At 37.6% G+C, this 14,900-nt stretch overlaps 2 protein-coding genes across 3 annotated transcripts in view; both read right to left on the bottom strand.

Annotated features, from left to right (window-relative positions):
• LOC122081355 (sucrose transport protein SUC3) overlaps positions 1-4,425 on the bottom strand; it is a 22,559-nt gene extending 18,134 nt beyond the window's left edge. For both annotated transcript variants that reach the window (XM_042648443.1, XM_042648444.1), the window contains exons 1-2: positions 3,602-4,425; positions 499-564 (exon numbers count right to left, since the gene is read on the bottom strand). In XM_042648443.1, the coding sequence (XP_042504377.1) occupies positions 499-564; positions 3,602-3,874 (339 nt within the window). In that variant the 5' untranslated portion in view covers positions 3,875-4,425. The remainder of the gene's footprint in view (positions 1-498; positions 565-3,601) is intronic.
• Positions 4,426-7,115: 2,690 nt separating this feature from the next.
• LOC122080734 (binding partner of ACD11 1) lies at positions 7,116-13,121 on the bottom strand. Its single transcript, XM_042647550.1, has 5 exons — positions 12,970-13,121; positions 11,708-11,869; positions 10,508-10,583; positions 9,297-9,413; positions 7,116-7,833 (listed from the first exon to the last, which is right to left on the bottom strand). The coding sequence occupies exons 2-5, from the start codon at positions 11,821-11,823 to the stop codon at positions 7,408-7,410; spliced, it is 735 nt and encodes a 244-aa protein (XP_042503484.1). The 5' UTR covers positions 11,824-11,869; positions 12,970-13,121; the 3' UTR covers positions 7,116-7,407.
• Between the last annotated feature and the right edge of the window lie 1,779 nt (positions 13,122-14,900).

Genomic DNA, 14,900 nt, shown 5'->3' with positions numbered 1-14,900 from the left:
AGAGAGAGAGAGTTGCAGAAATATACAAAAAGACCAGAGTATAACAAGAAAGAGGCCCTGCATATATAAAAACACCCTATTTCTACGAATCCCACTCATATAATGTGAATTCGCCATACTCATAAATCATACCATTGCCCAATCACATTGAGTATGAGATATTCAAAGAGAGACTTTTGAGTGCAACAAACAAAAATTCTGGTATCTCCTCCAAGTCTATAACCAATGATCTACCCTAGATATATGCTAAAACCGCTTGCTTCATCAAATGTATTTTTTCCATGCTCATAAATTTTTGCCAGAATCTAAGTCAGGCATGATAACTATAAGTCTAGCTGATAAATAGAATAGACTACGTATAAAGGAAATGTCAATATGATTTGCTCATGGAGAGAACATGTTATTAAATGTCAACCAAAAGCATTAGCTCCACCAAAAAATTAGGAAAAGAGAAGACATTGGTCCAACATTTTTTTAAAAGTTGACAAAATCACTTACCGCAAGGCCAGTAATAGGGCCACAAAGCCAAATGAATGAAGAAAAGGCATGCTCTATTCCAAGAGTCTGCATCAATCAATTAAAAAAGAGCATAATTAATATCACAATTAAGTTCCCAAAATAAATCGAGAGAAAATCTACATTAATACAATCCTAAAATGCTCAAAAGATCTCGAAGGACTCCAAAATTAAAACCATAATCATCAGGGATAAATATCATTAAGCTTCCCAAGACTCATGTTGACAAAAGAAGTCTTCCAAAATATTATCTACTGTTTTTTTTTTATATATTTATGTTCTGAAAAAAAAATTAATAATAATGAAGTATATCTGCATATTTGGAAACCGCAGTTTAAGTACATTTCAATCGGTCTGTCACTGCTATTTCAAGGGAACCTACAGAATCACAATCTAGGGAACTAGAAGTTTTCAAGTATGCCACCCTACGGAGGAAAGAACAGTAATAGACCTAACTTGAAAAATTAAACCTCCTCTCCCACTCCCTCTCCCCACCCCCAACCCCCCCCCCCCAAAAAAAGAAAAACCTTCTTATATTAAAGGGTCTTTCTTAAAGGGCAAAACAAATGGCCCTGACTGTCAACGACCCAACAGCATTTTATACCCCAGCATAACAGCCGTATCGTGTAACAGAAAACATAGTAATTATCAATAAGCAATTGAAGGAGTTCACCTGTCATTATTTCAGACTCTTATCATCTTTCATTGTTTTCCTTGAAGGTGTCATCAATCTCATGAAGATTGGTACTATGCCCCATTTTTCAGAAGGGCAAAGCTTGTTAGGAAATATGTTCTCCTGGTGAGGCTGTGGAGTATTTGGGAGTATAAAACAACAGTACATGCAAGGAAAAGACAGGAAGCACACTGAAGATCACAGAGCTGATCATGACTAGGATTGTTAGGAGGGTTATCGCAATGAACCCATTTGAGGACATATCCCACAGGCTCCATGTGAGAGTTTAGTCAGAGAATATTACATCTATCCCACATCTTCTATGATCTATGAGATTTCCCCCTCCAAAGAGACATTAATTGCAACTTTTAGAGGTGATCCTGCAGGAACCTAGGCCCTTCAGTTATTGGCAAGATTATAGAGATAGTTTTGGAATTATCATTAAGGTATTGCAGTCACAGGTTTATTGGGAAAGGAATTCCATCCTCGCTGAGAACAAAGCCCATATTTTTTGTCTTAAGCCTGCACTATCCTTGGGCACTCGGAGGCAAATTGAATAGATTGATCCAGCCAGTGTTACTGGTGACTCTCTTCTAGGAAAAAAGGGCCTTAGAGCTTACCATCTTATGAGGAGGCACAATATCCCACTTCAGAACTTAAAACCTTGTTCCACTGAATGCCAGAATAGATTAATACCTTGGCTGATGAGCTTGATGAAGAAGCAGTAGATAACAGAATTCTGTCACATATCAGCTCTTACCCACCACACTTATGTACCTTGAACGATATACCTTTCTTATGATTCATGGAATCTTGTAAGTCCCTTGATTAATAACATAATTGTTACTCAATAAGGATCCCACATCATCCCTACTGTATGGGACTTAGATGGCTTTTCAACACTTAGTTTTAAAATCTGTTCGTTTTTTGAAAAAATTTAGTACTTGATCACAAAACTTATACGTCTGATGTGCTTTTGGCACATGATATCCACATGGAATTCTCGTATGTTGGAAGTGATAAAAATTATTTAGTACTTTCAAATATATATCAGAAAGTGCAAAGTCAGATGGAGCATGCTGGAATTTATTTTCATCATGTTACACAAATCATCAATCTGATCATCACTAACATAGCTCGCTAAGTAGTAATGACTGCTTAAATAGGCATCTAAATAGATTTCAAGGGAAGACTGGCACCATAGTGCCTCCTCAAGCCCATAAGCTCTGAAGACTCTCCAGTCCTTACTTCCTCAACCTCTTTAACTCTATCAAGCAGAACATTTATGAACATTTTAGTAAAATCTTTCAATGAAAGTAAAGATTTTTAATCCCTGAACGTCCCTTCTCCCAATCACCTGCGATTGGAAGTGCTTTCAGAAACAGATTGGGAGAGGTGTCAGTGGTATTCTATGGTTCACTTGGCAATGGCTATCTAACTAGGTCAAAAATTATGGTATTGTCATTGCTTTCAATACTAGCTGCAGGTCTTGATAAATCAGAAAAGGAGATTCCTCTATGATTGTGGGCAGATTGCAAGTCTGATGCAGGATAATACACACCAGTATTAGTGGGATCAAAGAATCAAGTATCAAGAAGTAGCCAAATTCAAGAAAACGAGGATTTTCAGCTGAGACCAGTATCAGCAAAACCTCAGTAAAATAATATCAATTTGAACACATTTGCAACAAATTATGGCCTGACAACGCTAGACTTGAAGAGAGAGCAAACTCAGAAAACTCCATACAAAAAGGAGTTCAACGAAGCCTCGAAATGCTTTGGCCAATTTGGATGAATTGCAATCCCAACAGTTATATTGTTCATAAAATCAACAAGCAAATTTGACCCACCAATCCAATTCCAATCGAGATGAGATTCTAGAATATGGGAAGACTTCTGTATTAGTACTTAACCCTATAATGTCACCCAAAAAAAAAAAAAAAAAACGGCAATCTCATGTTTAGGTTTCTAAATCCTGTGATCGGACTGATCTACTTGCGCTCCAAAATTTCCATGACTCAGAAATTGGGGTTTTTTCTTGAATCTTTCTTTCATATCTTGGACTAGATAACCGATTATGGTATTGCATAATTAATTGAATGTAAATGTAATAAGCATAAATTTATAAAATGCGATGTCTAATAAAAAAAATAATAATAATAATAATTTGAACTACAGAACTTGACTTCTTATTTCAACTGCACCGACACTGAAGACCGTCCTACACGAAAAGTTAATTTCCAACCGTTACTCTATGTGATCAAAAAGCACTCAGATCTCAATGCAAAGTGCAGAAACGAACAAATGTAACAGAGACCACTTAGACCATAGAACTAGGCATTCCTCCTCGATATCTATCATAACTAAAAATACAGTAATAATAATAGCGAACGAGCAAAAGAGAGGAACTGACCTGAATATAGGGAGTCAGAAGTGAAAGCTGCAAGGCCCAACCGAATTGAACACCGGCAGCAACCATACTGCCCAGAATCAAAGTCTTCCAACCGCTGGAGTTAGGGGCGGAAGCAGGTAAAGATGAGCCGGATTGATTCGAGATGTCATTGGAAGACCTAGAATTGAGATCGATCGGGTGGTGAGCTTCGTTTGAAGCGATCAATTCAACTTCAGCTTGCCTGAGATTCCTGTACGGCACCGAGATCGAAACAGATCCCGTTTTCCCCGCCATTTAAAGGGTGAGATTTATTATCTCAGAGAAGCTGAAAATAATTACGATTTTGATTCTCTCTCCATAGAAATCGATACCCTCTTATCTTGAACTCCTCCCCTTATAGATCCAACAACCTTTTGCCTCTCCAATCAAACTGATTTCACTTTTTAGGGTCTGATCTGAGAGAGAGAGAGAGGGAGTGATAAGTAAGTAGTATTCTATATATAGCAGTACTATGAACTCCTATGGTGGTATGGTTCTGATTTCTATAGCTTCCTATCAAAGATCCAAAAACCAAACTGGGTTTCGTTGCTGATTCTTCTTCTTCTTAGACTTTCGAATGTTGAGATCCCAATCGCACTACGCACCCTTTTGGGTTTTTTCCCTTTCACGCCATAAAACAGTCACTACCGACACCTAAACCAATGGAAACGGAGAGACCATCATCCTCTGCGACGCGGCGTGGTGCATCTGTCCACACAAAGATTAAAGATGTAAAATTAAAAACACAAAAGAAAATAAGAAATCCGAAATCCCTCTCCTCTTTCCTTTTGATGCTTTCCTTTGAATCCACACCTTGAAAATGATCATCTGAAATACAAGTTCAGTAGCCGTCTCGGTCCAAGACAACTGGCTAAACCAGTTTTTCAACGGCTCCGTTTGAGCATGACTCGGAAATTTCCACAAAAGATGTGCGACTTAGACTTGGGCTTGGACTTGGACTTGGACTTGGACTTGGACTTGGACTCAGGCTTGGGCTTGGGCTTGGGCTTGGGCTTGGGCTTATATTCACCTATAACGCAACCAAGATCAGGTTGGGCTCATTGATTCAAGGATGGGGTTTCATTGAGAAGCCACATCCATATCAATGGTCAGGCTTGAATCCAAAATGAAGATGCTCATCCAAATCCTTGAACATTACAAAAATTTTAGTAGCGAAGATGGTTAACTGATGATTTGTCAAGCGTATACTTTTTTTTGTTTTTTGGGAAACAGGCAAGCATATACTTTGGAACCTTTTCATCAATGGATTGCCACATAAAATAGTTACTAAAGGGTGTGAGGAATGTACAGACATATTACATCCTAATTCCCATTTATTATCACATGGAGAATGTTTTTCGTTGCGTAGCGAACATGATGTGCCGCTATGATTGGATTTTGAGTAGTTGAGTTTTATCATTAACTCTCGATATAATCTTCTTCTTTTTTATGACTCCCAACATCATGAAAACACCCTCTTCCAATCCAATCCAAAAATAAGATGTTTTGGTGAGATGTTCCCTTCTCACAATGGTGAAGGTAAACTTGTCCTTATCACAATTATAGCATGTATGGTTTTGAGCCATGTTTCTCTCATATTAGGCTGAAACGTCACTATTGAGATTGTTGTTGCTTCCCTCACTCGCATCCATTGCAGCTTGACATGTAATTTACAGCTCTAACATTGTGATACTTTATAGGGAAAAAATTATTTACGACTCAAGAGAGCAATTGTCCTCTCACGTGGGTTATTTTGTTTTTATTTTTTTTCTCAAATATGTTTATGACAAATTTTTCAGGTCTTCTAATTTACATCTTTTGCTCTTTTTCAAAATATGTAGATGCACCTGCTGGTGTGGCATATAAATTCCTCCCCACAAGGGAAAATGAATGTACATGATCCAGTAAACATGCTTAGGCAATAGAAATAGCATGTTATGCAAGGTGTTTTCGCTCTTAAAATGAATTTAAGTTTCAAAAGGGATGGTATGACGTCTTATTGATAATTACATCTTCCTAGTTCCTCCTCTTTAAAGAAGAATTTTTTTTAATTTAATTTAGATCTTATTCTTTTCTTGTTGCTTTACAAAGAGGCCAGGTTCTCATACCTCACATACAGCAAGAATTATTGAATTATAGAACCACACATTCTTTATTTCCAACCCAAAGTGGGCAACATCCTTTTTTAAACATGACGAGCAAAATTTTAACCATAATCCAGAAAATGGACACATAAGTGTACTAAGCTCATCTTAGCCACAGTTTGATTATGTTTCTGTTGTTTCTGTGTCTAGAAACAGTATAAACGGTTTTTCACGTTTCTAGGAATAGAAACGGATTTTTTTGTGTTTGATAAACCTTGTTTCTTGACACAAAAACGGAAGAACATATCATTGATTTCATATACATTGTAGTGAGAAGAGGAGAAAAAAGAAAGTAAAGTACCAACAATAGAACAGGCATCATAGTCAGTGGAAGTGCACACAATTTTCAAAGATTTATTTCCACAATTCGACACATATATCACTGATTTCATATACATTTAATTGAAAATGGAAAAAGAAAAAAAAAATTAAAGCAAAATAAGGATGGAAGGTCTAACACCTTAAAATCAAAGGAATATGTAATAGTTCCTTAACCCTACAGAATCAAATCATATGAGAGGAAGAAATCCACTCATGCATTATGGTACAAATCAGAAAAGGGTTTAAATCCCCTTACTATTCTTGAAGTAAACCACTGATTTCTAACAAATTAGTTGAAGTAGATCGTACCCAGTGAACTGGACTTCTAAACAGCTGGAAATTTCAATTGAGAAATTCTGCAAAGTAGGATCAAAGAACAAACAATCACTCTATTCATATATTCCAACCTTTTCCATTACAAAATTTTAGGGTTTCTGTAAAATTGGGGAGAACATTCTCCTATCTTGCAGAGGAATAGAGAGAAGCGTAAGGGTCGATGGAACCGAAGGCACTGAAGCTTGAGGTTGAAGATCTACAGCACCTGAATTTGCATGAAGCTTGTGGAAGGATAATCTAAGGTAGAAGATCAATCGAGTTTGCCTCTTTTGTAGCCTTACCTAGGATTGCTTTATAACTTACTCAGGATACGATTTGCAGCACCATGAACCAATCTCTGCAAGTGAGAAGACAGATGCGAAGTTCACGGGACCTCCAATCGTCTTCATGAGAGTTGCCTTGAGAGGTATCGCTAGAGTTTGGTTTGTATTTGCAGAGGAGTATGAAGGCCCTTCTTCTCTTAACAGCAGAGAACTTCAGCGTGAGGTGAAATGTCGAGGCAATATTATATGGCAGGGGTAAAAATGATGTCCACAAGTCATTTCTAGAAACGAGTTCTCATTTTTGTTTCTTGTACCAGAAATTGATATAAATTTCAATTTTTGTTTCTAAAACAAGTTGAAACAAAACACTTTTATCAAACGCTTTTCATTGCGTTTCTACGCTTCTAGGAACAAAAAAAACACAAAAAAGCATTTCTGGGAACGTTATCAAACAGGGCCTTAGTATCTTACTATCCATGGATGCAACACGATTTTACTTTGCACACACGATACAAGTGCAATTATACTTGTACAACAACTTCTATTCATTATCCCAACTAAATAAAATTGGCTACGGAAATCCTTACCCTCCAATATAAGGTTTAAGCTTTGCATAAGCTTTGCATGTCTCTCGACCCCACTTCTCTTAAGTTCAAGATTTTCCATTTTTACTTGTACATAATGATATACAATGTAACGGCTGTATCTGGATCAACTCAAGATCTCATTTATTATTACGACTGCCCAAATCAGCTGCAACTTTGGCTGCCTGAGTGAGGGCACCTGACACCCAAAGAGCTCCTTTAGCGAAGTAGCTACTGTTGACGACAGTGTTCGTGGCAGCTGCTGCTGCTCTTCCTGTAGCAGAAACAGCTGTTATGGTAGTCTCTGATACATGGTACTTCTCATCCACTGATTTGACAGCCTCCACTCCTGCACAAAGCTTATCAGTGAGTCCGATATTCTTGCTCACTTCGGAAACCTTAGTTGCTGCAGTAGCTGAGACTTGATGAGATTCGTCAAAAGCTTTGGCTTTGCTCAATGCATCTTTCCCAAGAACATAACCTTTAGATAGCATAGTTTTGACTACTTCCTGAGCCATTGTCAATGCTTCACCTGGAGTAGAAACAAAATGATTCCCATGGGTATCCTGCCAAGATGATAGGAAAAAGAGATGAATTTCAGGTTTGAGTTATGGATCCCTTCAATCGTGATTTAAACTAATGGCCTTTCAGTATTTATATTTTGTTAGCCATAAATTTCTGAAACATAATTTCAGAATCTGATGATTCCAGTCAAAGGTGAGGCTGTAAGGAAAACGAGGTGCCCATTAAGTACCATACTATCATCATCACATGGGTGGAAAAGCAAACGAGCCACTAGAGAAGTGTCCAAGTGCCCAATCAAGCAAAGAATTAATCTGTGGACAGTTATCGACCCTAGGATGAACTCTACCACTAGGGATGTCAAATCTGTCGGTCTGGTCAGTTTTGGTCAGGGTTAATCGATCTGACCTTAGGACTAGGACGGACACTAACCGATTACGTAAATTGATTTTCAAAGCCATATATGACCAACCATTTATTGGTCTTGAATTGGATTTGGCTAGTCAGTCTTAATCAACCGGTTAATCCATTTTTTTGTCTATAATATAATGAAGGGTATAAGGATAGGTTAATACTCCTTAATTATTGGTCTCAACCGGTCGGGTTTCGGGCAGGGTTGTATATTTGGTCCTAATCGGTCGGTCTGTCGGTTTAATTGGGTTAGCTAGACATACTGATCAATCAGAAAACAATATAAACCGGCAAAAAAAAAAAAAATTTTATGAGGTCATTAGTTCAACTCTCCTTAAGGCCTAACTATTTAAAAGAGAGAGAGAGAGAGAGAGAGAGAGTAGGTCCAGTTTTGGTTTTAATAGGACGGTTTCCGTTGGTCCTGTTGGTTCTGGGCCCGAATTGACATCCCCAGCAACAAACTTACAGGACCACCATGATCATTTGAATACGATGGATCACTGAATTTTGGTTTGTGAACAGGGTCCTGGATTGAGAGATGCTTCATAAGCTAAAAAATCTCCCTCTAGCTTGACAAGAGGATAGAGCTGACGAAATTGAACTGGGTCAATGCACCGGAGAGGAGCATATAGAGTGCATTCTATTGAAACTAAAGATCACATTTCATGAGACAGATACAAGATCAGAGACAAATTGAGCACCGAAGAAAGAAGGAAGAAGTGAAGGTAACATGAGGCTGTTGAGACTTGAGATAGATGAGTGGCAAGACTAGGACTGATATGATCAGAGATGAAATGAGTAGTAGAAGAGGGGTCAGCATCAAGAGGTGATAAGATGAGATAAAGCAGCCTAGGATGCGCACAACAAAGACCAATTAGGTCCATGTGAGCGGTAATATGGTGCTAATGGATGTGCACAAGGAAAAACAAGAAGGTTGAATATGACCAGGACTAAATTCATGAAAAAGGATATTCATTTTTGTCTCTCCAGTATGTCAGATAGGAAAAGCTAAAAGCTTTTACCAAGACTAAAAATTTTGGTACACTGAAAGGTCGCCAGCTCATGTTCACCAATAGAAATAAAAAGAAATGCTTACCCTTGAACCAGTTTCATCGTCAAGCCTCCATGAGGAGGGTCTATTCCAAAAATCAAATTCATCTCCATTATGTCCCCAGCGAGTTATACATACCCGTTGATCTCCAATTGTAGCTCCCTGATACATTAATGTGAAAAAAGATATTAATGCAATCATATCACAATTAAAAAATCCATGACAGACTAAGAATAAAAAAAACTGGGGGGAAACAAGGAAGTGAAGATTGCTCCAACCCAGCTGGGTATTCTAGATTTATACAAAAGCAAATGGGTCCTTGTTTCCAAATCGGGCTATTTTGGATATGAATAGAATAATCTATAAAATAGTGTTGTTATATTTCAATAATCTTAAAGCATAAATATGGTCTTAGTTGAAACTGTGAAGACCATGTAGGAGGGACTTTATTTTGAAGAATACATGAAAATCTAAGACACATTATGTTGATCTAATAGCTTATACATATTATGTTGACCTGAATGATACTGTAATTCCAAAGGGACGATGTTGGATAAGAGGTGCAAATGTGGAAAACCTAAGGATCAGTTTATAAGAGAAACATATTCTTAATAGTTCTCTTTTTTTTAATATGGTACATCACTGACACAGTTATACTATTAAATCAACTTAGAACAAATATATGAAAGTAAAATAAATGCACGACTTAAGTTGAGCACTTAAAGGGCCATTATTCAGTGCTAGTCCCACTTATGCAGGGTAGATCCTGGAAGGGGTGAGTTTGGAGAAGGTCCTAACCTAAAAATGCCAAAGTGGCCACTCTCAATACTCCAACCCCGGGCATTTCCCTTGGCAGCCCAAACATTGCTCCAAGTAATGGCCTCTACTTACGTTGAGAACTTGCATGCTACAATATCAGAACACTCCACAAAGTTCAAAATTGATAACTTGTTGCTGAAGTACCCATTTCTTGATGTTTTTGGCTAACCTCACACAACCTAAAAGGTGGTTGCTTACTTCACATCCAAATATGTCACATGGGATCCCAGGCATTGGGAGTTCCACAAAAGGAGAGAGAGAGAGGGGGGGGGGGTTGCTAAAATATAAGTAAATAAATTCTGCCATGCGATTAAACAGTGTCGCTCAGTGAATCTGTATGGTTAGCGTTTCTATTTCTTGATTGGTTCAATGTAATACACGCTGTAGATTTGCAGTATCTAGTCACTTTCCCTACCAACAGTTACATGGAAACTTACACTGAGCAAAACAGCCGTTTCCAGAGAATGAGCTTCTTTGAAGGTCACATAAGCCGTACAAGCATAATCTCCAGATCTGATTTTACCCAAAGAATCACTTCCAGATAAGCAACTTTTAAAATTATTCCAACATAGCATACATTACCAAAATCATATAAGATAAGCAAGAAGAAAAAGTAGGAATAAGTAACAGCATAGTTACTGGGGCACTATTATCACCATTAACTGGATGAAAACACATCGCACAGGAAACATTTTAAACCACTCTAACAGTGATGGAAACAGAGCCAGTGCCCAAACTCACCATAGTGTTAAATTGTTATATAAGCATTTATACTTAATAAATCCATCAATAAAAAAATAAAAATAAATAAATAAATAAATAAAAGACTCTGGATAGCTAACTTTCCAAAAAAATTACAGGCCGCGGTTAAACACAAAAAGACAAACTCTCTTATTAGGTTAAAAAAAAACAACTTATGAGAATGAAAAGATAAGACACCATTTAGACTTTAGTTGGGATAAGGCTGAGTGGTAGTTGTATGAGAATGAATAGATATTTCTGTAAATATAAAAGCAAAAAAAGAGAATGTGATTGAGTTAACTTCTGCCCCTTTTACCCATTAACTAGTTTGCATCTAGAAACACAAATGGCAAGTGAATGGGACTAAGTCACAAATTAGATGTTTACCAAAGTGTTGGGATCCAGGGATTACTCTACATATGTGTACATTTGTCCATACGAATACAGTTCACAAGACTACTGATTATTATGAATCAAGCTTAGAAAAATTCAAAACAATTATGGATCCTGCAAATGACAGTGCTTGGTTTAAGCAAATGTAAACAAGAAGCTCATTACCAGGGATATGATATTCAGACAATGATGGGTCCTCTATCTAAGATTGTGGAGATGTTGAATATGGTGGATTACAAATTAATCTCTTCAGGACAACGTCAATACGTCAGAGTCGGATATGGTGATGAAATTCAAAAAGTTTGGAAGTCAATTTCTCACCATCAATCAAACAACAGGTATTGCTAAAGAAAAAAAAAAGGAGAGAGAGAAAGAGAGACTAGTTTATAGTCAATATACAAAGAGAAGAGTGGGGAAGAAATCAAATTTCCTCAGAGCCAAACTACAAAGTTATAGATTAAGGTGCAGCATGGACAAAAAAAATTGAACAAGATAGAATGTACCTGATAATTTCAACATGTTCTACTGTGCCTGAGAAAGCAAAGAAATCATAAACATCCTTCTCCGTTGCAGTAGGAGATAGGCCTGTAACTTCCACTGTGTAATCATTCGAACTCATGATACCAAAATAATATCAAGCAAGGTTCAACTTCAGTTCTTTGAACCTGGTGTGGCAGTCATGGCAGAGAAATAAAAACAATGTCAATGTTGCATGTTGATCCGATGAATCATTGTGTCAGTCCAATGACATGGTAAAACTTTGGGTCAGCATTTTTCAAAGATTAGAGCTTTATGTGGTTAATCTTGGTTGGGTAATTTGGTAATTTGATCATTTTGGTCTCCCTCCCTCTCTCACACCTTTCAATTACTTCAATGGGTCGTCCAATGAGTATGGCATGAGGGTGGGTGGTGCATCACAAATTCAGCAATCAAAAGAAGGCGAAGTAAACTTGTACTGAAAGGAATCCATTGTCAACACGACTACACGAGATTGGAATTTGGGACTTCATTACGGCTCACTCCTTATTTTGGTATTTTTCTACTAAAGTGGACCTTTTAGGTGAGCAAACAGAACTTAACGTTCACGTTTCAGGGGCTTTTTTTTTTTTTTTTTTTTTTTTTTTTTGGGGGGGGGGGGGGGGGGGAGAGAAGGGGGGATGGGGGGTGTTGGGGGTGGTTAAGATTCACGTTTCAGGTTCACCTCGCCTAAATCAAAAAGAGGAAGAGTACGCGGAATAGAATAATAGAACAGAATGAAAAAAGCAGTGAAACCACCCATTTCAACGCCAGAACGAGACAACAAGAAGCGTACACTGGACTCTACCTAAGGTAACCCTTTTCCAATCCACCCCCTCTTCTTCCCCCAATGAAACCAAACTCCGTTTCTCCAAAATAATGAACATCGAACCAGACTTCTCTTCTTCCTATCGCCTTCCATGGCATCTCAAATTTCCGCAAATCCAAATCCAGGATAAAGAAACAGAAAAATAACAGAAGAAGAATAAAATGGAAATTTTAATAATTTCCAGCAAGTGTACTGTTGTATATTGTATTCAAAACAAAAACCAAACCAAAATTAATTACATCACGAAGACTTTCATAAACCGAAAATAAAAAATCAAAAGAGGGTTACAGGGGAGGAGGGAGTAAAGGCGGGAAGAGAAAAAGAAAAGAAACAGAAGAGAGAATATTCCGATGATCACAGACTCGAATAGAGAAAGACGGGAATCCAACTATAAAAGAAGAACAATAGGGTTTCACGTACCACTTTGATGACTGATCAGAGATTCAGAGCCGGAGAGGCGATGACCTGAGCAAAGCTTCGGCCGAACCGAGAGGCAGTTACCTTCCTAGAGTTCCCAGAGTGGATTGGAACATTATAACCCCACCGCGCCGCCCCTGTCATGCTCATGCCTCACCTTCTCAATAATTTTATACAAAAATGAATTTACAAATATATCCCGGATAGTTGTCTTTTGCACGTTGGATATTTCCGTTGGAGATCTTTTTAGTAATTTCACTTTTGTTTTTTTTTTTTTTTTTAAATTGCCGACCAGTGAATAACGAATACTTTATTTTTGCCTCGTTTACTTCTCATTTATTATGATTATAAACAAAGGTTCGAGTATTCGAGAAGGTTGATTACGACCTTACCTAGAAGAGAAAAACACGTGGCTTGCATCTACGGGCTAAGATGACCATTGATTGGTTCGTCCCATTTTCCGAAGCTAAAATTGTAGGGTTGCACTACCCAAAGACCTACCAATGGTACCGGTCCGGGAAGAGTTTCCCCACGCAGGCCGAGTGGAGCTGCAATTGCTGATGAAGCAATTGATAGCAACATCTCGGCTTCCCCCATCATCTAAGAAGAGGGAGTGGAGACGTGGACTGAACCACAGGCCCACGGTGTTTGGCTAACCTAAGGGCAAGGTTTTAAATCATGGGATCAATCTCAACAAAGGTTTTAAATGACTAATTGGTTTCGGCGAGGTGATTTTTGGTTTGATAGTTGGTTCGATAGTGGATTTTTAATCGATTACGTTGATGGGATTGTAAATATGAATCTTAAAACTCAGATAAAAAATGTGATTAATGATGATGTTTGGAATCAAGATAGGCTAAATATTATTGATTTTCCTAAGGTTCGTGATAGTATTCTCAATTTCAATATTATCTTATTAAACAAAGTTAACAAATTAGTGTGGACTTCGACAAGTAATGGTTTTTTTCTCAACCAAGTCCGCATGGAATGAAATCTGATCTCACTACTCTAAATAGTTATCGAATAAATCGATCCCTCCAAAAGTTGATTTCTTTGTTTGGCAAATCTTTAATGGGAAAATTCTAACAGATGACGCTTTGATGAGTATTGGTATTTCATTAGCTTTCAAATGCTTTTGTTGCAAATATCTTTGGAGGGAAACAGCAACCCACAATGTATTGGTGGGTACAACTGCTTCTAAGGTTTGGGATTTCTTTTGAAGAACAATGGACATTGATGTTATTTCAACTCAGGATCTCAGTACTAGAATTCTTTATTGGCAATCCCTTGTTAATGTCAAAGGTATTTATGAATACATAACTGATCTATTACCATCATTTATTGTTTGGGAGTTATGGCAGGAAAGAAATAACATAAGACATAATGAAGGCTCTCGTGCTGCAACTACCATAATTGAGAGAATCAAAGATTGGATTCATGAAATCACTTACCTAACTAATTTTTTTTAAATCCCTTTATTTGAGAGATAATCTTATCTTGCAGATCTTTAAGTTAAACCCGCCAATTAGTAGGGTTAAAGCTCCAATTCCTATTTATCGGTGTCCTCCCTTTTATTCTGTTAAACTGAATGTGAATGGTGCAAGCAAGAGGAATCCGGGTATTAGTGGTAGGGGAGGCATTATTAGAAATAACGAAAATGTTCTGGCAGTCTTTTCCAAATTTTATGGGGTGTGTACAAATTCAGTGGTGGAGATGAGAGCCCTTAGAGATGGCTTGGTATTGCGTAAGGATTTGGGCCTCTCTGACTTTTATATTAATTCTAACTCCTCTCTGATTGTGAGACATATCTCTCAAAGATCATGTACTTTGTGGAATTATTAGTATTGGTTTCAGGAAGTAATGAACCTCTGCGATTCCCTAACAACTCATATTTTCTTTTCATTTCGGGAAAGCAATCGCGCAGCGGATTGGTT

The sequence above is a fragment of the Macadamia integrifolia genome, chromosome 6, assembly GCF_013358625.1.
Source record: "Macadamia integrifolia cultivar HAES 741 chromosome 6, SCU_Mint_v3, whole genome shotgun sequence".
In the NCBI taxonomy this organism is placed as follows: Eukaryota; Viridiplantae; Streptophyta; class Magnoliopsida; order Proteales; family Proteaceae; genus Macadamia; species Macadamia integrifolia.
This window is presented reverse-complemented; position numbering and strand designations above follow the sequence as displayed.

Coding starts and splice junctions, on each gene's coding strand:
- LOC122080734 (XM_042647550.1), bottom strand. CDS start 11,823: ATGAGTTCGAATGATTACACAGTGGAAGTTACAGGCCTATCTCCTACT. Junction 9,414..10,507: donor AAACGGCTGTTTTGCTCAGT/GTAAGTTTCCAT, acceptor TTAATGTATCAG/GGAGCTACAATTGGAGATCA. Junction 7,834..9,296: donor ACGATGAAACTGGTTCAAGG/GTAAGCATTTCT, acceptor TCATCTTGGCAG/GATACCCATGGGAATCATTT.